Below are 24,668 nucleotides of genomic sequence, written 5' to 3' on the forward strand. Positions count from 1 at the left end.
AGTTCCCAGATATGCCAAGACCTGTAAAGGTAAGCACAGTAAAAGTATTTTAAAAGCTGCTGCATGTTGGTAGATTATTAAACAATAGTAATGGCCAGCGTCCTCTTATAAAGAACTTGGACATGGAGCTTCACATTTTATTTAATTTCCTTTTTGTGGCAGAGAGGGTTGTGCTTTACATTGAGTGAAGGAGGGTTTCTCTTATGACTTAAATCGCATGGGTAGAGATCACAAGTAAGCCACAGAAATGTTTTCTATACCATTCAGCTAAGGGATTTCAAGTGGTTTGGTTGCCTGCTGACCTCCCTGTGCTTGGGCAGGCATTCCTGCTGCCTTTCTTTTTGCTTCTGTTGCTGACGTACTCGCATTGACTTTTGTGACATTTGTCACAAATTTGGCTGTTAGAAAGCTTTTACTATAGCTCTCATTTAGAAATTGTCTGTGATGGCGTGAACTCTCCTCAGTTATGTATAGAGAAGTATAATTATTCTCGGTTATTAGACAGATATGTTCTTCATTCTCATTGCTGCAGTAACCTGTGGGCAGTGTCCTGTCAAGTGCACCGCACCTGGCCAGCTTGGGAAAGCTCTAACTCCCTCTGCCCCTCAATGTCACTCACTATGACTACAGATAGGCTGCACCCATTTTGGAGAGAGGAACAGCAGTAGATCAGAAGCTTTTTACCAAACAGATAAGACCCCATCTGGGGATCCCTTCCTCTCATAAGTATGTTTTGAGTATTTGTGGTATTTTTTCTGATCTAACATAAAAAAAAAAAAAAATATTTGCAGTATTTCACCTTGAGGCTAGCTTTTGTCAGGGATGTTTTGCACTCGCATCTGCAGTCTTTACTTTGCTTATTTAAAAATTGTGTGACAAACTGTGGTTTTATGAAAATATTAAGTATCTGGGTTGTGGCTTTACAGTCCGAATTTGCGTGTTGAATGCATGTTACTGTTTTAATGGAATTAGAACAGTTTCTCTTTTCTGAGGTAATAAAGGTTGTCTGATATTTCTGACTAAAGGTTTAAGGTCTGATGACATGGTTTTCAGTGTGCTGTTTGTGTTTACTAGTGTGGGCACCTTTTTGTTTTTGGTCTTTGGGGAAGGGAAGTATGTTGTTGTGCTTACCAGTGAAGACTTGCCTTCTCCCAGTGTTAACTGTGCTTACTGTATGAGCAATCAGGTTTCTTCTCTGGCTACAGCACTGATAATATTCACTGTCCTGTTCTTTTCACTTCACTTGAGTCTAAGGAGGAAAAAAAGTGTAAAATTATGGCCTCAGCCAGTGACTCTGGTATGGCCAAACATGATTCCACAGACCATTTAACTATTGCCTTGACTCCCTTTTGTGTAGCTGTAATCACCAGTGTAGAACAGGGGTTAGACGTGTGCTTTGGGCCTGTTCCAGTACCTGTTACAGGTAACAGAGAACCAAGCACTTTAAGTACAGGAGTTGTCCAAGAAAATACACCTCTTGCCAGGGATAATAGGCTGTTCCCTGATTACTCTCCCAGTCAGAATATTCCTAGAAAAAAAAGAAGCAAAAAATTAATTACAGGGCAGCTGAATATGTGTAATGTTATACCATTGGCAAAGAGTGTTTTTCAGTTAGCCAGTTCTGGGTCTGTTTGCCTTTTCACAGGTCTAGTGCAGGTACTGCTAGAGAACAGTATATGTTTTCAGATTATGAGAATTTTGACAGAGATGGGGGTGATTCTCCTCAGGAATCTATTGCCCCAGAAGTCTTGCACTTCAGATGGAGAACCTGACATTAGTCCTAGATAAGTTGTATCATTTGCTGAAATTGTTACTAGACTTGGGAATGTTTTTCTTGGGAGTAAACAGGCTCCCCCAGAACAGGGCAGATTTTATGATCTATTAGAGGATGAAGTTCCTAGTCCTCCTGTTATTCCTTCCATTTTGCTGGCTTTAGAACACACTTGTAAAGTTGTCTACAAGGCTTACTAGCTGCGTTTCCAAATAACGCTGATAAGCAGAATATGGTCTCCCCAGATTATAAATGTCTTTATTCTCATTTCTCAGCTGACTTTGCTGCAGTAACTCCAGAAGCAATAGCTAACAGTATATCTTTGGCTTCTTCTAACCCAGTACCATCTGATAAGGAGGGCAAGTGGTTAGACAAACACGGTAGAAGACTGGTTGCTTCTACTACATTAGTCTCTAGGATCTTGAGTTATCAGGTCTGTATTGTCCAAGTTTGTTCTAAAATGTGCTTATAGTTTGGAAGAATTTGCTGCTTCATTGTCTGCAGAGGGCAGGTCATATTTGAACAAGATTGTTGCTGTCTTGGCTGAGGTTTCTAATACTTCTCTGAAAAGTGTGTGTGATTTTGCAGATACTGTGTCTAGAGCTTCTGCTCTTCTGTGGTGATGGGAAGATTTGTTTGGTTGTGTAATCCGACCTTTTTCTGATGATTTGAGGTCTGAAATTCATGTCTCCACTTAGCTTGGATCTGGTATTTTTACTTGTAGCTACACAGATCCTTAAGCACTGGGAAAACAGAGATAAATCGATACATGGAGTTTCTAGGATTTTTTAGGTACCTAGGTTCTACCCTAACAAAGCCACTTCTCAAACCTTTAGAAAGCAGATCAAATAGAAATCCCAGGCTAACAACAAGCAGGCCCCCAAAAGAGAAGGCAGAGGGATAAAAGTTCTAAGCCAAATAAAAGAAGTAACTTTCCCAAAAGGAGTCAAGGTCCATCTAATGAATGTTTATGCCAGGAATCTGATCACCTTACCTATACCTCCTGCACCAGTTTCCCTACTTCTGTCACACCAGCTAACCCTCAACTCCTTAGCCTGGGGTGAGGCAGTTTCAGACAGATGGGTGTTAAATGTGAGTCAGGAAGGATTCACTTGGCTTTAGGTGGACTCTACTCTTCCTTTCAGGGGAATCCCCCACATCCTACCCAACAAGATGGACCTGTTTCCACCAGTGCTACAGTATATGTTAGAAGCAGTGGTCACAGAACCAGTACCTGCCAATTGCATGGGCAAATATTTTTATTCTAGGATATTTTTGGTACCAGAGAAATAGTACACTTGGAACATGTGTTAGATCTGTTTTTTCTCAAACTTTATATGAAAGTTCCAGATTTAAGATATTGACCCTATAATCAGTGCTTGCACTGCTTCCTGACCATTGTTTTATGGTAACACTAGATCTCCGTGCTGCTTACCATCACATACCTGTTGCTCACAGTTTCAGGAAATTTCTAAGGTTTGCTGTATCTGGATCACATTTTCTATACTCTGCATTAACTTTTGGGCTCTGTTCACAAAGTGCATACCACCAGTTGTGGCTCACTTCAGATTGCATAGCATCCACATTTTTCCTTATTTAAATGACTTGCTTATTTCTGCAGAGTTTTCTCTTAGATGTTTGAAGTCATTATCAAAGGTGCTCAACCCCTCTCTCATCTCAGCAAACGACGGTGGTACATGGTCATACCCTCTTTGCTGGTTTGCAGTGATTGCTTGTGAGTTGACTTTTCAGCATTCTCTGTCTCTTTGGGCTTCCTACATTCCATCAGAGCAGAACACTGTGGTAGACAGACTCCTCAGATCCTGGACAGACCCTCATGAGTGGAAACTCAACACAGACATGTTCCATGACTTGATCCAGATGTGGGTAATGCCTCAGGTAGATCTTACAGCCTCCTTACATTGTGAATAACTATAAAAATTCTGTTTGAGGCATATTTTGTTGCCAAGCATGAAGAACAGATGCTGTGTTATTCCCTGTGTAAAGGCAGTTCTTGTACCCTTTTCCATGATTTCCAGTGTACTTCTAAAGTTTCAGAAAGAATTACCAGAAATTGTTGTGGTGACTCCATTTTGGCTCAAGCAAAATTGGTTCTGTCTTCTTATGGAACTGGCCAAGAGCAATTACCACAAGCATCGTGAAAGACTTTATCTACTCACACAGCACAAGAAGAGTTTTATTCACCGCTACATCACTCAACTACAACTGATGGCCTGGATGATTCAATTTTCATACCTTTTAGTTGCATTTTTCACAAGAATGTGCAGCAGGTACTAAAGGAAGCAAGAAAACCTGGTACTAAAAGATCTTATGTTGGTAAATGAAAAATTTGCTATAATATGAAAGTAGAACCTCTGGTTCTCCAATATTTGTGTGAGCTACTTAAATACCTGTTATATGTTTTCATCAAGGTGCATCTTGCCACCATCTTAGCTTATGTGCCTTTGGATCCCCCTTTTACTTCTGTTTGTGGTCAGACAGTTTCTGAAGGGGTGCTGTAGTTGTGAGCAAAATCCCCTTCCTTGGGATCTCTGTTAAGTTCTAAAAAAACTGACCTTGGCTCCAGTTGAGCCAGCCTTTCAGAATAATTTGTGGTTCATTATAGGTTCATAGGTTCATACTAGGCTATCTGCCCTAGGGCATTTACAAGCCTAGCCAGAGTGTGCTTGGCTTTCGCCACCCATTTTAAAATGAATTTTGCTATGCCCTTTTTCGAGGTTAGTATACTGTGCATCTGTCTAACAGTGACACACTTGGGGAAACTGTTATATGATTACTGATTACTTGGGGAAACTGTTATAATTGTTGCTCTGACATCTGCAAGGTGAGTATCTGAGCTACAAGCTCTTACAGTGGATACTCCTTATCTGGTTTTCCTACAGGGATAAGGTTGGATTATGCACAAATTATTCATTCCTGCTTAGTTTTTTCTAATTTTACCTTGAATCAAGTCATCAATCTCTTTCTTTTCCCTAGAGCTACAAAACAAAGGAAAGTAGATTCTACATACATTGGACATGCATAGGCAGCTCAGGTACCATCTTGACAGAACCAAGTCCTTTAGGAAGGCAGAACAGCTGTTTGTTTACTATGCTAAAATTAAGAATGGTCAGCCTGTGATTAAAATGACTATATATAGATGGTTGTCCTCTGCTATTGTTTTTCCCACCATGGTTCATGGACCATTATTCTTCCTCATCCCAGGTAGGGTAACCTTTGTGAATCCACCCATAGGCTAATGCACCAGTAAAAATGAAGAAAATGAACATAGTACAGTTGGGTAAGTCCCTACGTACTCTTAACAGTCGATGTTCAAAATTTCTTCACTACTGCAGTAGCCACACCCACCCACCATCCCCATTTACAGATAGTTCAGGTGGGACACAACCTCCATTGTAAGAGTTGTTATTGTTGGAGGATTTTATGGTGATTATTGATTGTTGGGTGTTGGCTCAGAATGAATCTACCTTCCTTTCTCGAGGCAGTGAAATTCTAAAGATTTACCTCGCACTGGTTGCTGATAGCCTAAACCCTTTTTGAAGGGAATTATATCAGCAACCAGAGTGAGTGAGAGGAAAAGGAATTAGAGCTTGGTTAAGCTGGCTAGGTGCTGTGACCTTGGCCTTGGCACTGCCCGTAGTTCCTGCAGCTGCGAAGAAATTGGAACATTTGCTTTTATGGGTAGGTAGGAGTAGCACAACTGTGCTTTGACAAATCTCTCGATTGACCTAAATGTATGTTATAAAACTACAAGTATACTCAAACTTTTAGGTGTCTTTCTTTTTAAATTAAGTTAAACTATGTTGGTAAAACAGTTAGCTGCAGGTAAATGGTGATTTTTGTGTGACTCTGTGAGGTATTGCCAGCTATGCCAGGTGAAGCAGGGCAGTGGATGTGTGCCATATGCCAGCACAGCTAGCTGGAATTTAGTAAAGAATTATATGTTTGAATATTAAACTGATTTGCACAGATGCTGGTGTTGAAAATGTATTTGTAAAGTTGCTTATCTTAAAAAAATGTATCAATAGTGTGTCCTGCTGGAAAGAAGAAGAAATGCACACGTATTGTAAATGTTGAAATGTATATATTGTAACAGAGGATACCGGAAGAGAAGAGGTTAATCTCAATCCACCTGACTTTTAAAAGTAGTAAGAAATTAAATTACTTAATTTAGGCCATAAAGATTGTATCTTACAGTTCTCAATGCAGCCAGAGGAAAAAAGTCTGTACTAGGAATCTTCCTGCATTGTCATTGGGGTGAACTAATTGCTACTCTGAAAAGGTGGAGGTTTGAAATTGTTTTATGACTTCCCGGAGCTGCAGCAGATCTTAGCAAGGCTCTGTGCATGTGTGTTATTGACACGAAGCACGGGAACTCATCTTGGCTTGTTCAAGTAAGTTGCCAGGGAATAATGATTCTTTAGGTCAGTCAGGAAGAGATTAGTTAAGTATTGTTTTTCTTTAATTGTGTGAACCTGTCCACCTGTGTTATTTTTAATATTCCATGTGATTGAAACTCTGGTGTTTATTGTAAATAGTTGTTTCATATTTTCTTGTTCTTTTATTATTTATTTTTAAATACATTTAAACTTTTCATTGTGGCTGGTCCTTTAGAGAATATTTTTTAAATGTTGAGAGGACTTATATCTATTTGGTGACACCTTGGCCACTTCTGGAAGCCTTACCGCATTGGTCAAACTTCCATTTGTATTTATATTAATTTCACTCATTGTAATTGGGTATCATTTCAAGAGCCTTAGAGTAGCTGGCTTTGGGGTGTCTGGTGGCAGTGTAACTACCTACCTTATAGTCTGGGCAGAAGGGAGCATAGCTAGTAAATCTCTGCCAGCCTTTCCGAGTTGTATGTGTGTGTGTGTGTGTGTGTGTGTGTGTGTGTGTGTGTGTGTGTGTGTGTGTGTGTGTGTGTGTGTGTGTGTGTGAACATCAAATCTCAAAGTGTGTGTGTGTCAGCTACTTGGTGCAGGGATGCGCAAAAAGCACTGGTTTCACAGAGAGGGTGTGGGAGGACTTGGCTTGGATTCTTGGCTGAGAACTCAACTCTACACCTGTGCCAGTGGGGAGTCTTGTTGGGGAGGGAGACAAATAGTGAAACCCAGATCCCAAACTGTGTGTGTTCCCTGTGTGCTCTTAAGGGAAGTTGTGTTTGATACAGAGAGCTGCATCTGGAAATACTGGTTGTATCCATTTTCATTCTAAGTGAATGCCCCTCTCCAGTGTCAGTGGTTAGGATTCAGGCTCCTTGATTACTGGCACAGAGAGGGGTGTCACATATTGGTAAGTAGTGGTGTGGATATTAATTGAACTGCTGTAGCCTGTAGGCAGTTGTCACTGAAGGTGTGTATTCTCAGCAGCCACAAGGTAAACATTCAGAGTTTCATTTCACAACAGTTTTATTTATTTATTTTTAGTTAGTTTAGTTTAGCCAGGGAAATCAGGCAAAGATGTCAGCAGAGGATTATGACAAGCTCACAAAGAGCCAGTTGACCAAGGTGTACAAAGCCAAAGGAATGGTGCATGCCAACCTGACTAAAGAGGAAATTATTTCAGCCTTAGTCACAGCTCAGACCAGCAACCAGGAGGCTAACCAGTCGGGTGATGGGAATTTGCAGCCCTCAGAGGACTTAAAAATCTGTCTGGAGTTAGAAACTGGAACTGAAAGCCAAACATTTTGAATTAGTATCAGCAGAGAGACTGTGGCATTTGAAGGTCCAAGAGAAACTTTGGCATTTAGAGGCTGAAGAAAATGAGAAACAACATCAACATGAAAAGGAGATGCTGACCGCCAATGTTATGGAGGTAATGGGAAAGGGAATAACTGAACCCCAGAAGCAGTAAAGGTCAGTAAATTTCTTCCACAGTTTACAGAGGGTTAAAACTGTGATAGTTTTATTCATATATTTAAAAGGGTATGTAAACACTAAAATGTTGACCAAGGGCTCTTGGTACGGTTCCTGACTCCCTTACTCCATGGTAAAGCTGTAACTGCTGTTTCTAAATGATCTGATATTGATTGTTTAAACTATGACAACGTAAAGAAATGTTTGCCTGAATGTTTTAAGTTAACACCTGAAGCTTACAGAAAAAAGTTTTGTGAGCATAGGCACAAGGCAGATTCGTGTGTGTGAATATATTGCTGAGTTATGCACTTATTTTCATAGGTGGGTGAGTGGGTGTCAGGTCACCACCTTTGAAGGGCTGGCAGACCTTTTGGTGAGGGAACAAGCTCTTAGCACTTTGCCTGAGGACATGAGAATCTGGTTGGCAGACGGAGAATGTAACTCTCTAGATGAGCTGGGGAAAAAAGAGGATCTCTACTTAGCAAGCAGGACATCACTGCACAAGAAGGGGATACTCAGTGCTGCACATTGATATAAGAGAACCCATAGTGGGCAGCCTGAACCTCCCCAACTGAGTCCACCACTAATAGGGGAAAGCCACTACTTCAGATACATGGCCAGGATCATGTTTTAAATGTAACCAGTGGGGCCATGTATCATATAAATGTCCACAGAGGCAAAGTAGGAAACAAAAGGCAAGGGAGGATCAAAAAGTGGGAATAACAGTATTCCAGTGGTAAGTTGTCTGGAGAAAACAGGGGTATCAAACTATCACCAGAAGTTATATACTACCTTAGTGGATGGAAAACAGGACACTATTAAGAGAGACACAGCCTCTGACATAACCATTGTGAAGTCTGCAGTGGTTAAAGAGGAACAGTACTTGCTTGGGCAGTCCACTCCAGTCAGAGCTGTAGGAGGGACTCCATTTCATATGCCTTTGGCCAGGGTTCACCTTGACTGGGAGGGTGGAAAAGGAAGCAAGCAAGTAGGTGTGTTTGAGGAGATGCCTGCAGATGTCTTGCTAGGGAATGATTTTGATAATGCAGTACCTTATGTGCATGCAGTCAGGCTTGGAGACAGGCATGTGGGGCTGGTACACCTGAAGCCAGGGCTGGTGAGATGGCTGTTTCAGGGAAAGAGCTACTCTGTAGCAGTGAGCCTAAAGGTAAGCCACAGCTGGTGATAGGTACTGTTGTTCCCTTGGACAGAGTGAATTTAAAGCCAGAGGTGATTGGTAGTACCCAAGCAGACAGTGAGGCACTACTGTCAGAGGATATCAGAGTTTCTGTGGAAGGGGAGCTGGAAAGAGTTACATATATTGAGCTGAGACAGGCTCAGCTCTCAGACCCTACACTGAGAGGCTTGAGGGAGGTAGCTGTGGAGATGCCTGAGTCTCAAGGAAAAGGGGAGTCTGTATGCTAGAACAAAGGGTTACTGTATAGAGGTGGACCCTTGAGGGAGGGCTAGAGGGTGAGGTAATACAGCAGTTGGTAGTGCATAGAACCTACCATCTGGCACTTATAGCCATAGCCCATGACATTCCTTTTGCAGGTCAGATGGGCATAAAGCATATAAAAAGGCATATTATGCAGAACTTTTACTGGCCAGAGATTGCAAGGGATGTAACGGGGTATAGCAGGACCTGTGAACAGTGCCAAAAATTAGGCAAGGCAGGAGGCATGGTCAAAGCTCCTTTGATGCCTTTGTCTGTGATTGGGGAGCTATTTCAGAGGGTAGCTATGGATATTCTGAGTACCCTAAATTCCACAGGGAAGAAGTATATCCTGGTGGTGGTAGATTATGCTGCTAGATACCCTGAGGTGGTGGCTCTGTCCTCCATTGAGGCAGAAAAGGTGGCAAATACTTTGTTAGAGGTTTTCAGCTGGGAAGGTTTCCCAAGAGAAATACTGACAGAGTTACCAATTTCATGTCAGACCTGCTGGCTTGTCTGTGGTAGTGTTATGGGGGTGAAGTACTTGAAGATCTCTATCCTACTATCCCCAAACTAATGGTCTTGTGGAGAGGTTAAACTCAACAGTAAAGACCATGCTACAGTCATTTGTAGATTAAGAGAGAGTGGGACAAATATTTGCCCCATCTGCTGTTTGCGTACAGAGAGGTACCCCAGGAATCCACAGGTTTTTCACCCTTTGAGTTGCTGTATGAGCCTAGGGTGAGGAGGCCTATAGATTTGATTCGTGATGAGTGGGAGGGCGAGTGTGAATCCTGAAAGGGGTCTGTTGTCGCATTTGTCCTAAACCTCAGAACAAGGTTTAGGGAGATCATGGGCTTGGCCCAGGAGAACCTGGCAGGATCCCAACAGCAGAAAAAGGTCTGGTATAACAGGAATGATTGAGCCCAAGAGTATGCCGTGGGGACAGCAGGTTATGGTTCTCATTCCTGTCAGACACAATAAGCTGCAGGCAGCTTGGGTGGAACCCTACAAAGTGGTAAGGAAGGTCAGTGATGTTAACTATATGGTAGAACTGCTAGGCTGGAGACAGGGGCACAAATTGTACCATGTTAACATGATGAAGTCTTACCATGATAGGGAGGCCATGGTGCTGAGTATTTGCAGTGGATGGCAAGAGGAGTCTGAGGGGGGGTCTATGGCTACAGCGAACCACCAGTAAAATGCCAAATTACTGTGGTGGAGCCTAGGGTTGCAGGCATATGATATGACAGTGCAGCACTGTAGTGGGGTCAGCAATGCCACTCATTCATCTTAAGCAATGTTTCTCAAGGGTCACTTGAAAAACTATCTTGAGTCTTCAAAGGGTGGAGAGATGTGACAGTGTTAGGTATTGCCAGCTATGCAAGGAGAAGTAGGGCAGTGGATGTGACATATACCAGCACAGCTAGCTGGAATTTAGTAAACAAATTATATGTTATTTGAATATCAAACTGATTTGTACAGATGCTTGTGCTGAAAATGTTTTTGTAAAATTACTTGTGTTAAAAATGTATCAGCAGTGTATCCAGCGGGTGGACAGAGGAAGAAATGTACTTGTATTATTGTAACCGTTCAAATGTATATATTGTAACAGGTGATACTGGAAGAGAAGAGATTAATCTCAATCCACCTGACTTTGAAAAATATTAAGAAATGAAATTACATAATTTAGGCCATAAAGATTGTATTTTACAGTTCTAAATGTAGCCAGAGACAAAAGTCTGTACTAGGAAGCTTCCTGCATTGTCACTGGAGTGAATGAATTGCTACTCTGGAAGTGTGGAGGTTTGAAATTGTTTTATGACTTCCAGGAGCTGGAGCAGGTCTTAGCAAGGCTCTTTCTGTGTGTATTATTGACACATATGTGATAAATCCTGACAGCTTCTAGCCAAGGGGGGGGGAGGTATCGTGACCAGAAGCCTTACCACGTTGGTTAAACTACAATTTGTATTAATTTTACACAGTATAATTGGGTACCCTTGCAAGAGCCTTAGCATAGCTGGTTTTGAGGTGTTTGTGGTAGTGTAACTGCGTTATAGTCTGGGTGGAAGGGGCCATAGCTAGTAAATCTGTACCAGCCTTTCCCGGGGGTGTGTGTGTGTGTGTGTGTGTGTGTAAATCAAATCTTAAAGTGTGTGTGTGTGTGTGTGTGTGTGTGTGTGTGTGTGTGTGTGTGTGTGTGTGTAAATCAAATCTTAAAGTGTGTGTGTGTGTGTGCGTGTGTGTGCGTGTGTCAGCTACTTGGAGCAGAGACACAAAGCACTTGAGAGGGTGCTGTAGATTTGGCTTAGACACTCAGCTGAGGACTTAACTCTACAGGTGTACCAGTGGGGAGTCTTACTGGTGAGGGAGACAGACAGAGAAACCCAGACTGAGTGTGTTCCATGTGTGCTCTTAAGGGAAAGTTTGCTTGATGCAGAGAGCTGCATCTGGAAATACTGGGTGTATCCATTTTTGTTCCAAGTGAATGCCCCTCTCCAGTGTCAAGTGGTACGAATTCAGGCTGCTTGGTTAGTGTGCAGAGAGGGGATGTCACATTTTGTTTTATAACACTTGAGCTGAACAAGTAAAAGCCTCCCACATCATTTCTCTTTGTAGCCTTCCTTTGAGGTTCACATAACAGTGTAGAGTTCTTGAGACGGGCATACAGTATAGTCCTCAGAGGGGCTGTAGATGATAGCCCTTTCTGGAAGTAAATCAGAGTTTTGTTCCTACCCTAGAAGCAGAGGTGATTGTGCATTAAAGGGTCTGAGTTTAGAAACCATGCTCCTTCTGGGTTTAATGGCAGCTACAATCTTCACAGAGTCTATTTTACACCTGTGAGTGTGTGTGTTGTGGTGAGCTGTCAATATGGCAGTGGCTACAGTCACCATGTGTTTATAGTCTACTTCTGGTATTAGAGTCTTGTTGCTAAACCTTGTAGTGGTGGGTGGTCTCCAGCACTCTCATCTTATATCTTCACTTCCTGCACCCAAATCTGGCATATGTTCTGATGTGATTGATGCTTTACCAGTGGGATGGTGAGCCCACCTAATCTCCTCCACCTTTAAGAGAAATGGATTCTGGAGAGGTGTTCCTCATAAATGTCTTGAGTTTTGAGCATTCATACATGTTTTAGTGGCTTAGGAAGGGCATCCTGAATGTTAGTCTTATTCTGATAAATTAGTCCATCATGTGGTATCTGAACAGCAGAGTTGTATGCTCTCCTAATCCCTTAGCAGGTAATTAATTCAAGTCTGAGAGTGGGCAACAGGCAAAAGCATCACACTTTGAACCATTCATAGGCAGTTGAAGTCACTTTGCTGGTAGGCTTCTCTGGGTGTTCTACAAGTAAGATTCTCCAGATATTCACCTGTTTGTCACCTCCAAGAATGTGGAGTCCCCTGCACCAAAAAAGAAACACCAACTAGTAAGAACAAAAAATGAGCCACGCAGCTGTAAAGTACGAACACAGAAATTTTACTGCAACAACACATTAAAACAAAATGAAGTAAGCTCATCATTTATATTATAGCCCACACCATTAATAATTAGATAATATAAATGATGAGTTCTTGTAAGGTAGTTTTGTCTGATGAAGTTTGGTCATTGTACCTTACAAAAGTGCTTACTTCAACTTGTTTTTACTGTTTTGTTGCAGTAAAATTTTTGTTTTCGTACTTTACAGCTGTGTGACTCATTTTTTGTTCTTACTAATGTGGAGTCCCCCTCTTGTTCCACACAGCAAGACAAATAGGTGGTAACTGTGGAGTTCTTCTCTCCCTCATGATAGAGGCGAATCAGTTGTGCTTTCCATACATTTCCTCTGCTTCTGAGTATCATTTCAAAATTCAGAAGTGGAGGGGGAGGAGGACAACCAAAACTCAATTCTAGCACCCCTTGGTAGCTGAGAATAGTGTGGTTTCAGATTTTATTTATTTTTATTTATTTTATTTTACATTTGTTGACTGGGCTAGTCTAACTGGATACATGTCCATTTTCAGTAGAGGCCCAGGGAGATGAGCTCCACTATAATCTACATATATATGAGACAGACAAAAAGTTCAAAAAAACAATCTAAAATACATAAACTTGAAAATATCCTTCAACAAGTTGATTTATACAGAAACTAAATTCTACTGTGGATGCATACGTTTAGCAAGGCAAAAATACAGTAATGTTACCATGAGAAAGTCTTAGATAATTTACAAAGAGGGGAGTGAGAGGATGAATTTACTAAATTCAGCAAGGTGAGTGAGCGGAGGAGAGATGTAGAAAAAGGTAATACTGGGGGGTTAGTCTGGGTTAGTACATGGACATAGCCATTGTAATTTTAGTTGAATTTTTAGTTGTTTTTTAAAGAGTGGTAATGATGAGAGAGATGTCAGTTTACCGGGAAGCTTGTTCCAGATCTTCCCCACTGAGTTTGAGAAAAGAGAATTACCTGCCTTATTGTGGGATTTCTGAATGGTTACCAGTAGTTTATTTGCAGATCGAAGGGTAGTAAGGTTTGTGTATGGGGGGATGAGGTTTTTGAGACTACGAGTATTATTAGGTTGGTATAGAATATTATGGGTAATGGAGAGTTGTTGAAATTGTAGTTGCTTATTTAGTTCTAGCCAACCTAGAAGTTTGAGATTTAGACAGTGATGAGTTCTAAATGGGGACCCTGTAGCAAACCTGGCAATATTGTTATAAGAAGTGATCAATTTGTTTAGGTTGCTTTTGGAAAGATTAGTAAAAATAGGTGAGGCATAGAGGAGGGAGGAGATCAGATGAGTCTGGGCAATAGTAGCTCTAGCATCTGGGGTGAGAAAGGGTTTTATCCTATACAAGGATCCAAGTTTTCTGTTTACAGTTTTAATAGTAGCATTAATATGTGAGTCGAAGTTGAGGTTGTTATCAATTATTACGCCTAAGAGTTTGGTAGTTGGGTCAGGAGCTATGATTGTGCCATCAATGGATGTAATAGAGAAATGTATTGGGGTGGATTTTATAGTAGGAGTGAAGAGTAGTAGTTTGTTTTTTTTTTTGGTGTTTAGAGGTAGACGACATTGTTGGAACCAGTTTTCTACTAGGTTAAATACTGTTTGGGTGATGGAGTGCAGTTCAGATGAGGTGGAAGCTTTACAAATCAAAGCAAAACAAATTGTATGCAGGTGGGTAGAGGTAATATAGTGGAAAGGTCGTTAATGAATATGGAGAAAAGTAGGGGTCCCAGGATCAATCCTTGAGGGACACCAAGGGTAATAGCGAGATGTTTGTACAGGTTGTTGTCCCACAGGACAGCCTGCTGTCTATTGTCCAAGTAGGACTTGAACCATTGTAGAGCTGGTGTGTCAAGTGAGAATGAATTTAGTGTGTTGAGAAGTATTTGATGGTCAACCATATCAAAAGCTTTAGATAGGTCAATAAATAGTGCAGAGGAGAGCATGTTATTGTTACAATGTTTATTTATACAGTCTGTAAAGGATAGGAGGGCAGTGGCGGTACTATGGGATGGTCTAAAACCATGTTGACAGTCAGTTAGTAGATTATTTTGGAGGATGCGGTCAAGAAATTGTTGATGTATGCATTTTTCCATGGTTTTGGCAAGTGGTGATAGTAGGGCTATAGGTCTATAGCTGGAGAGTTCAGTTGAGTTACCACCTTTGTGAAATGGGATTATGTGAGAGATTTTCCAGAGTGAAGGGATGTAGCTTTCAATTACAGTTCTATTGATTAGGATAGAAATGGGATAGGCAAGAACTTTTGCAGCAGTTTGAAGGAATTCCGGTGGTAGGAGATCAGCTGAGGGAGTACAAGGTTTAAGTTTATTAAGTAGAGTATAAATGCGGGTTGTAGGAATAGGTTTTAGGTGAAAGGTAGATGGTAGGGGTGTTAGGGAGAATGAGGGGGTAGAGTTAACAGGTGGTAAGGTGTTAGCTAGAGATTGGACAGTTTCTGAAAAAAAATGTATTGAAAGCATCAGCTATCTGGATGGGAGAGTTTAGAGAGAGACCAGATGGGGTTGGTGTTTTGGAGTGGCTTAGATGTAATAGTTTACTTATGCCTGACCAGAAGGTTTTGGGTTGACTTTGGTGCTTTTTTTGGAGTTTCAAGAAATAGTTTTTTTTCATCCTGAACTATTAATTTTATGATGGTATTTCTAAGCTGTCTAAAGAACTGCTGATCGACTGGGTCTTTAGTGTTTCTCCATTTGGACCAGATTTTGTTTCTTTGAAGGATTTGTTGTCTGGTTTCTTTAGTAAGCCATGGGGCTGCTTTGCTTCTAATTCTTATAGTGCGTGAGGGGGCATGGAATTCAAGAATTTGTAGGAATTTGGAGTTAAAATAGGATACTGCTTCATCAAGTGGTAGGTGCCTTAAAGGTGACCAGTCACAGGATTGAAGTTCAGTTTGAAAGGCTATGGGGTCAAAGTGTTTTTTGTTGCGGGTGATTTTAAAGGGAGTTTGATTTGGGATAAAGGATTTTTGTCAAGATAAATAGGTAAGTGAGTGGTCACTAATATCGTCGGGAAGGATACCAACTTTGTAAGAGAGGGGGTGTTTGTTAATTAGGTTCCAATCTAGTATACTTTCTTTGCCCCTGGGTTTATGGATTCTGGTGGGGGTGGTAATAGTTTGTGAGAAGCCATAGAGGTTTATATGGGCTGTAGGTTTAAGAGTGGCACAGGTGTTCCAGTCTATATTAAAGTCACCGAGTACAATGGTTTCCTGAGGGAAGGATGTCGAAAGCCAGCAGAGGATACTTTCTAGGATGCTGATGTTATTGCCTGGGGGTATGTAGGTGCATATTATGTATATAGATTTTGTAGCACTGAGCTGGAGCTTAGAGATAAGGATTTCTACATTGGTGTCTAGAGGTGTTTGTATTAGTAGAGAAGTGATTTGTAAATGAGATTTATGCAGTATTGCTACCCCACCACCCTTTTTGGTGGGTCGGTCTAATCTTAAGATGTTGTAACCAGGTGGGAGTATTTCATTGTCTTTTGTAACAGGTTTAAGCCAGGTTTCTGTTAAGCATACGATATCAAAAGAGTGAGTATCTAGTAGTGCGTGTAGTTGGCTTATTTATCTACAGATCTACAGAAGGACAAGGAATCCTGTCATTACAAGACAAGGAAATCTTGCGGTATTCCTTGACCACCTCCTGACACCACATTTGGAGAAGGTGACAGCAGGATCTACTTCAGGACATTGTTTCTGGTAGTTAGGGTTGAGGATGTGGTCTGTTTGCTGCTAACAAGTAGCTTCCTGTAGCCAAAGATTTAATTCCCTTAGCCACTGTTTGCCTACTGTGTGACTCTGAGCTAGTCACTTAACCAGACAGTGCTGCTGCTGATCTGGGTCTGGAAAGGGTCCGTGTGAATCAGTGTTGTACCCCAGTTAATATATATGAAATAAATAAAAAATTCCACTGATCCTCTAGCCACCTACCCTTTTGACAGCTGATGAAAAGACTCTAAAGTTTAGGTTCTCATAATCTTTCTTCCTCGTAGTCATAACCTCTGACTGATGCATCTCTGTCTTTTTGCCTATATTGTCCAGAGAGCCGTAACTTGTAAAGGCTGAGTTTCTATAAGGACTGCAGCAGTTAATGTACTCAAACATTTATAGCTAGTGAGCTTATAACACAGCTGTAATATCCCTTCTAAAAATGGTTTGAGATGTTCAGTTAACCTCTTCCTATATTTTCTGGTGATACTGAGAGTAGAGGAGATATGGTATTCTTCATAACTATGTCAGTGCCCACTGTTGAGTTTAGAGTGCTAGAATAGCATGTTTTGTGTTACCATGTGTTTCATGAAAGATAGGAAGACTGAAACTTCAATGGCTATCATTAGTTAATTCATTTCTCACTTCATTTGCCAGAAAACCACACATTTTAAGAGGAACAGACCAGAAGTATTCCAGACATTCTGTAAAAATGTGATTCAAGGAGTTGAGCCCATAGCTCTCAAGTGGCATGGGTAGAGAATCCAGGCTCTTGCTTCTTGTACCTAAGGTCCAGGGTTTGAGTAACACTAACTACCAGGTATACTTAAATGGGGCATTTTACACACACACATACACACACACACACACACACACACACACACGCAGCCTGGACGCACACACACACACACACACACACACACACACACACACACACACACACACACACACACACACAATCGCAAGCAATCTGGTCTTAAGAAACCCTTATGAATGGCAAAACAAACACAAGCAATATGGACTTAATAAGCCCTTATGAACAGCAAATCATACACAAGCAACCCGGCAATCTGGACTTACTTAGAAAACAATCCTTGCCAAAACTTGAATTGAGCAGCAGCAATCCGGACATACTTTGAAAGAAAGCAACCCTTACAAAACTTACCCATACAAAACTTGAATAGAGCAGCATTCAGCAACCTGGACTTTGAATTGAATAGAGCAGCAACCATTACAAATGGCAGCAATCCGGCCAGATTTGCTTAGAATTAAAGACAGCAAAAAAAAAAAGAAAACGGTCAGTTTAAATGAATTGAACAACCCTTACAAATGGCAGCAATCTGGACTTAGAACTGAGCAAACAGCTTGAATAGCACAGCAAGCCTTACATTTAAAATTATCAAAGAAAACACACACAAACATAGATTTGAACAACCCTTACAAATAAATTGTGCAATCCAGACTTACTTAGAAATGAGCAAATGGCAGCTTGAATAGAGCAGCAACCTTTACAAATGGCAGCAATCTGGTCGGACTTACCTACTCAGCAAAAAAACGGTCAGTTTAAAATTAGCAAACACACACACACACACACACACACACACACACACACACACACACACACACACACACACACACACACACACACACACACACCAGCAATCTGGAGTCTGTCTGTGTGTGTTCCGATTTCTGGCCTTACTAAGAATTGAATACATAATACAGCAAAAAACAGTCTGTTTAAAATTTGCAACCCTTACAAACGTAGAGCAGCAATCCGGACTTACTTAGAATTGAATACAGCAAGACAATTGTGCAGATAGACAGAAGAACAGTATGCAAGCTGGACAAATGAACAGGATGTGAGCAGACCTGCCCCAGCTAAACAAACTATTTTGTATTCTTGTTCTTTTTTTCTTACCTGGAGGTTTTTCTCATTGTGGGTGCTCGGTGGACTCTGCAGAAGCAGAACTTCAATTGTGCACACTGAAACTCTGCTCCGCTTGATGCCAGTGCCATGCTGCTGTATTCCCTATATTTCCCTCCAAAACAGTTAAAATATTTGACTAAGATGGAGTCCAACAGGTACCCTGTCGCACAAAGTTGATGTTATCATACACACCCCCTGTAGTCTGGTGATGCGTGCTGAAGTTAGCCATAAATTTAAAGCTGTATATTTATAAAAAAAAATTTTAAAAATCGGGAATTAAAGGGGCCACTCGGAAATTTGTGGCACCCCATTATTTTGTCCTCAAAACCTGTAAATACTGAGGAATTTGGTACAATTGAGAGGTATGAAATGTATGCATGGTAACTTTAAGCATTGATAGTACTAGATGGGATAGTAAAAGTTATGTCCATTGGTTTGATTGTCAAATTACATCCACTGACCCCTGGGAACTATATACCCATTAACCTAACCAGCCTTATATGCAAAGCCATAGAGAGAATCATCATGGAACTTATCAACAAGGATACAGGAGACCCTCAAACACTTGACTTGACCAGGTTTAGTTTTGTTAAAGGGAGATCCTGCCTATTGAACCTGATGGACTTCTTTGAGACTGTCACCAAAGCCCTGGATGAAGGCACATCTGTGCATACTGCCTACCTAGACTTGGCCAAGGCCTTTGACACAATCCCCGACTCAGGCATCATTGAAAAACTCACCCAGCTGAGTTCAACCCATATACTGTCAGGTGGGTTGCAAACTGTCTCACTGACAGAACATATACAGTCAAAATAGGGAAATCCACCTCCACCAGCAGACCTGTTACCAGTGGTGTTCCACAGGGATTGGTGCTTGGCCCATATTGTTTGGAATCTACTTCTCAGAAGTACAGGCAAAAACAAAAGGTCTGTGGCTGACAGTTTGCTGATGACTGCAAACTGGGAGCAGTCATTGAGTCCACAAATTATGTCAACATTCTACAAGGAGGACGTATTCAAATCAGTGAATGGTGCTAAAGTCATGGTCTTAAACTCAGTGCAAAAAATGCATTATTATCCCCTTTGGAAAAGGCAATGTCCCTGCAGATTACCATATTAATAACACCACCCCAAGCTCTAAATCAGTGGTGAATGATTTGGTCACACAGGATGGCAGCAACCTTAATTTTGATCACCATGTCTCCACAGTGGTAAGAAAGGCCTTCTGCATTGCTCACATCATAAGCATGGGCATAGCTTCCAGAATAAAAGAGGTTATAATCCCCCAGTACTCTTCCCTCATCAGGTCAATAATAGAGTACAATGCTTCCTTTGGTATGTACCTAAACGAGCACCTGCAGCAACTGGAGAGATCTCAAAGGCTCCTCACAAAAAAAAATTCAGGGTCTTCAGCACATGTCTTATGTGGACAGACTGAAATCACTGTCACTGTACTCTATTATATAGACTACTCAGACATGACCTGTGCTTTGCATAAAGAGCAACCTCTGACCCTGCCTTAATGAAAAGGCTGCACATTCGTAAGTCAAATGGTACGCAATTCACTTGCTCTAGGGACCTTAACTTAGCATGTGACATCAGCAGGACTTGTTGGAGAGACAGATATGCCTCCCAGAGGTTGCCTCTCCTCTGGAATAAACTTCCAATAAAGGTTAAACAGAGCCACTTGTTAACCCTTTTTAAGTGTAACTTGGAAGACTGGATGGGAACCCGCAAATTCACCCCAGAGATTTCACCTGTGTCTGTCTTGGATAAGGGCAGTTGGTGCTGATTTAGATCTGCTTATAACATAGACCATATCTCTAGACCCTGAAGGGAACAAGGGTTGAACTTGGCTAGGCTTGTTAGGGTCCTAGGCCCATTAGTCTAGTAACCTCCTAAGAACCTATGAAATTTATGATGTAGTGGCCTTGAAGAAGATTGACAGCTGTAACAATATACTTTCTGCTTTCTATGTAATATACATATGTATATTTGTCAAGATTGTTTTTGAATGAAGTTAATGACTGACCCTCCTGATAATAAGGGGAAGTTTGTTTTAGTCTTGGAAGTAATGTGAAATGTATCTGTCTCTTTAGGTTCATAGGTACTAGGCAATCTATCTGAAGATTATATCAAGCCTAGACAAAAAAACCTCATTCAGAATTTCCCTCTATCCTCAAGGAGACCAAGACAAGATAAACCAGGAGAGAAATTTTGAAGCTGCCCATCCAGTTATCTAGGTTTACCTTGAAGCTGGCAAGATTGTTACTCTGCCTGATATGTAGTAAAAGTCTATTCCAGAGGTGAGAGATACTTTGGGATAAGAATCTACTCAAACAGGACAATGTACTTGAGCTGTTCCATATTCAAATCATTATAGGTAAAATCCAATACCATTTCCTTGCAAAGTTATAGGTGCCCCCTCTATGAACCAGGAAATCCACACCCTGTATTTAAACTTACTAGAAACCCTAACCGTTCAACCCAATACTATATTCATGGGCGACTTTAATTACACCGCTATTAACTGGGAATCCTATACGACATCAACAAACATACATGCACAGAGATTCTTTGATTTTCTAAACACAAACTCCCTGGAGCAGATAGTAAATACACCAACCAGAGGTGAGGCCATACTGGATCTGGTCCTCACTAATTTGGGAGACTGCTGGACACCCCCTAGAGTAATGCCTTCCCCAGTAAGGTCAAACCACAAAATGGTCCCTTTGAAGTGAAAATAAAACCTGGAGCCCCAGCTAAACCTGAAATATTCAGGAACTATTTTAAGGCTAACCACCAGCTATTAAGTGAGTACCTGGCAAAATTTCAAGCCCCCATAAACCATGAGAACACTGCTGCCTATGCAGAACTGTTCACAGAAACCCTGTACAAGCATGTCAATAGCTGCATAGAGGCAGCTGTACCCACCAGAAAGAAGTACAGAACTAACTCAAAAAACAAGCCACCCTGGTGGAATCGCAAAATCAATAGGCTGTATAACAGGATGAAAGAAATCATGGCAAAAATTAGGAGGTGCAGCACTCAGCAGGATAAAATCACTCTCATCAAACTAAAAAATAAGTTTTGTTCTTACCATAATGTTCCATGTTTGTTGTCCTTTTCTCTGGTTGGGTTCGGAGCTGATCTCAGCTCCGACTCGGCCACTTCTAAAGCTCCAAGAGTCCTTACTGGCTCAAGGCTAACCCCTTATCCCAGCATGCTTAGCAGTAGCTACCCAAATCTTCTTTGTGAGAACTAACCACTAGATAGGAGAACTATAAATTACCCAGAAAAGGAGGTAACTAAACAATATTGCTTCCTTGTACTGAAAACAACAGGACAACAATTGTGACAAGGACTATACCAAAAGCTGAAAAGCAAAAGAAACTCAGCCAAATTAGCCAAAAAAAAGGAAAATTCCTCTCAATCATCCAGGATGGGGGAAGGAGGGAGGGACACAAGAAGGAAGGCAAGATAAAGGACAACAAACATGGAACGTTATGGTAAGAACATAACTTCTTTGTTATCTTGTCCATCTCGCCTTCCTTCTTTCTAGTTGGGACAGCGTCCCCAGCACCTAAATCCTGGATGGCTCACTGGAAAAGAGACTTCAGAACTGTGGAAATAAAGGATGCCCTGTTCCAAGAGCCCATGTCCACTTTGTAATGAGTAATGAAGGTGTGGGGAGTAGCCCATGTTGCTGCCGCACAAATAGTATCTAATGGAAGCTTAGCTTGAAAAGCTATGGAGGTAGCCAAGGATCTAGTAGAATGTCCCCTTTCTTTTCCTGGGACAGACACATTCCGAGACTCATAAGCATAAGTAATAGTATTGGACAGCCATTTTGACAAAGTCACTTTGGAAACTGGTGAGCCTTGCTACTCTGAGAGAAAGATACAAACAGCTGATCTGATTTTCTGATGTCCTTGGTTCTTTGAAGATAAAATTATAACTGCCTGTGGACATCCAATTGATGCAACTTATACTCTGCCTTGTTGCCATAGTTTGGAAAGAAAACAGGAAGTTCAATTGATTGATTCAAATTATACTCTGAACAGACTTGGTAAAAAGGAAGGGTTAGTTCTAAGAGATACTCTATCCTTGTGAAAGATCATATAAGGCGGGCGGATGGAATGTGCCTGTAACTCAGAAACCCGCCTAGATGATGTAACAGCAATCAGAAAGAGAGTCTTCCATGATAAGAACTTTAGAGGACAAGAAGCGGCTGGTTCAAAGGGAGGGAGGATCAGAGCCGCTAGAACTAAATTTAAATCTCAAGGATGGAGAGGTTCTCAGATAGGAGGCCTTAATATAGGGTAGCACCTTTCAAAAAGGCCCTACATAGCTTGTGGGGCATGACGTTAGAACCTAGAAAGCCCACATGAAAATTAGAAATAGCAGCCAGTTGAACATAAATCGTAGCAGCTGCTGCTCCTTTTTCAAAGGTTTCTGCCAGGAAGTCCAAGATTTTTGAAATTGTAGCTGTAAAGGGATCAATGTAATTTTGCTCAGCCCAGAAGGAGAACCTCTTCCATTTACTAGCGTAAAGTTTCCTAGTAGTTGGTTTATGAGAAGAAACTAAAATATGTTGAACCATAGGTGAGATGTCTGGAAGCCTGGCTAGGACTGGAAGTGGAGAAACCAAGCTGTCAGCTTGAGAGTTTAAATGGAGGGATGAAAAGCACCCGACTGATGTGTCAGGAGATCTGGAACCGGGTCCAGAATCCAAGGCTCGTCTTGCAGGTAATGCCAAAGGAACTGGAAACATATCTGATGAGGCCAGTACGGGGCAATGAGGATCAGCTTGCGACTCATCAACTTTGCTTTCTGATGAATGTTTGGAATTAAAGGAAAGGGGGAAAGGTGTAAAGAATCCCAGGGGGCCAATCATGGACCACTGCATCTCTGGGTGACAGTCCCAGTGGGGGAACTAGGGCAAAGTAGCTGCTGCATTTGTTGTTTAGGTGAGAGGCAAAAAGATCACAGCGTGGCTGGCCCCATTTGCGGAAAATCATATCCGCCACATCTTGTTTCAGAGACTACTCGTGAGGCATGAGAATTGCCCTGCTGAGCTTGTCCGCTATCACTTTGGACTTCCCCAGAATGTGTGCTGCAGCCAGAAAACACTGAGAGGAAATCACCCATTGCCATACTCGAAGGGCCTCCCAACACAAGGGGTAAGATTTGGTTCCACCCTGTTTGTTGATGTACCACACTACTGACATGTTGTCTGTCTGAATTGCTATATAGCCCAGAGGAAGAGATTCGTGAAGTGCTTGCAGTGCTAATAACACCGCTCTCATCTCCAGGACATTGATGTGCAAATGGTACTTGTGAGGTTGCCAAGTCCCTTGAACTGTCTGTCCCAGATAATGCCCCCCCCCCCCATCTGGGAAGCATCCGTGGTAACTGTGGCTACCGGATGAGGGGCTACAAAGGGTCTGCCTAGAGTGACTAGGTGAGAGTGGAGCCACCACTGTAGATCGTTTTGCAAGCATCTGTGATTAAGATCATGTGTGACATTGGTAGATCCTGATACAACCACTGAGTGAAGAGAAGCCATTGCAAAATCCTCATGTGATAACGAGCTAATGGGAGTAGAGTAATGGCAGCCACCATCAAACCCAAGACCTTTAGGACTAACAGAGCCTGAATCTTTGTCTTTGACAAGAGGAGAGAGACCTGACCTCGAATGGCAAGCACCCTTTCTTGTGGGAGCTTGGCAATTATGTCTCTTGTATTTAGTTGAGTGCCTATGAAAGTAATACACTGAGAGGGCAACAAAGCAGATTTTTTGTAATTTATTGTGATTCCTAGGCATGCACAAATGTGAATCGTGTAGTTCCTGGCCTTAAGAAATGATGCTCATTGGTGGCAGTGAGGAGCCAGTCATCTAGATAAGGAAACACCTGGAATCCCAAACGTTTCAGGTGAGCCATTACTACTGCCTTGCATTTGGTGAACACTCTGGGGGCTGTGGTGAGACCAAAGGGCAGAGCTCTGAACTGGTAATGACTGGCTCCCAGCCGGAAGCGTAAATGTCTCCTGGACTGCTTGTCCATTTTTATATGGTAGTACACGTCCTGGAGATCAGTAGAGCACATCCAATCATCCTGACCCAAGAAGGGTAGAATGGACTGCAGTATCACCATCTGGAACTTGGTCTTCTTTACTGACCTGTTTAACTTGCTGAGATCCAGAATAGGTCTTCAGTCCCCTGTCTTCTTTGGAACTAAAAAGAACCTTGAGTAAGTTCCGGATTCTATCTGGTCTGAATGGCTCTTTTTTGCAGCAAGGTTTTTACTTCTAAGGCTGCTTGATCCTGAAGATTGGGTGGAACATCTGGGATTGATGATTTTTGATTTCTTGGGAGAGTTTGGGTGAAGGGAATTTTGTAACCCCTGGATATTATGCTCCGTACCCACGCGTC

General features: G+C 41.7%; 1 protein-coding gene across 2 annotated transcripts in view; it reads left to right on the forward strand.

Annotated features, from left to right (window-relative positions):
• LOC122798272 (Y+L amino acid transporter 2-like) overlaps positions 1-24,668 on the forward strand; it is a 711,221-nt gene that overhangs the window by 455,734 nt on the left and 230,819 nt on the right. For both annotated transcript variants that reach the window (XM_044067079.1, XM_044067078.1), the window contains one exon: positions 1-29. This exon is cut by the window's left edge and continues 121 nt beyond it. In XM_044067079.1, coding sequence (XP_043923014.1) covers positions 1-29 — 29 coding nt within the window. The remainder of the gene's footprint in view (positions 30-24,668) is intronic.

The sequence above is a fragment of the Protopterus annectens genome, chromosome 3.part1 (genome assembly GCF_019279795.1).
Source record: "Protopterus annectens isolate FY-2018-M chromosome 3.part1, PAN1.0, whole genome shotgun sequence".
Taxonomy (NCBI): Eukaryota; Metazoa; Chordata; order Ceratodontiformes; family Protopteridae; genus Protopterus; species Protopterus annectens.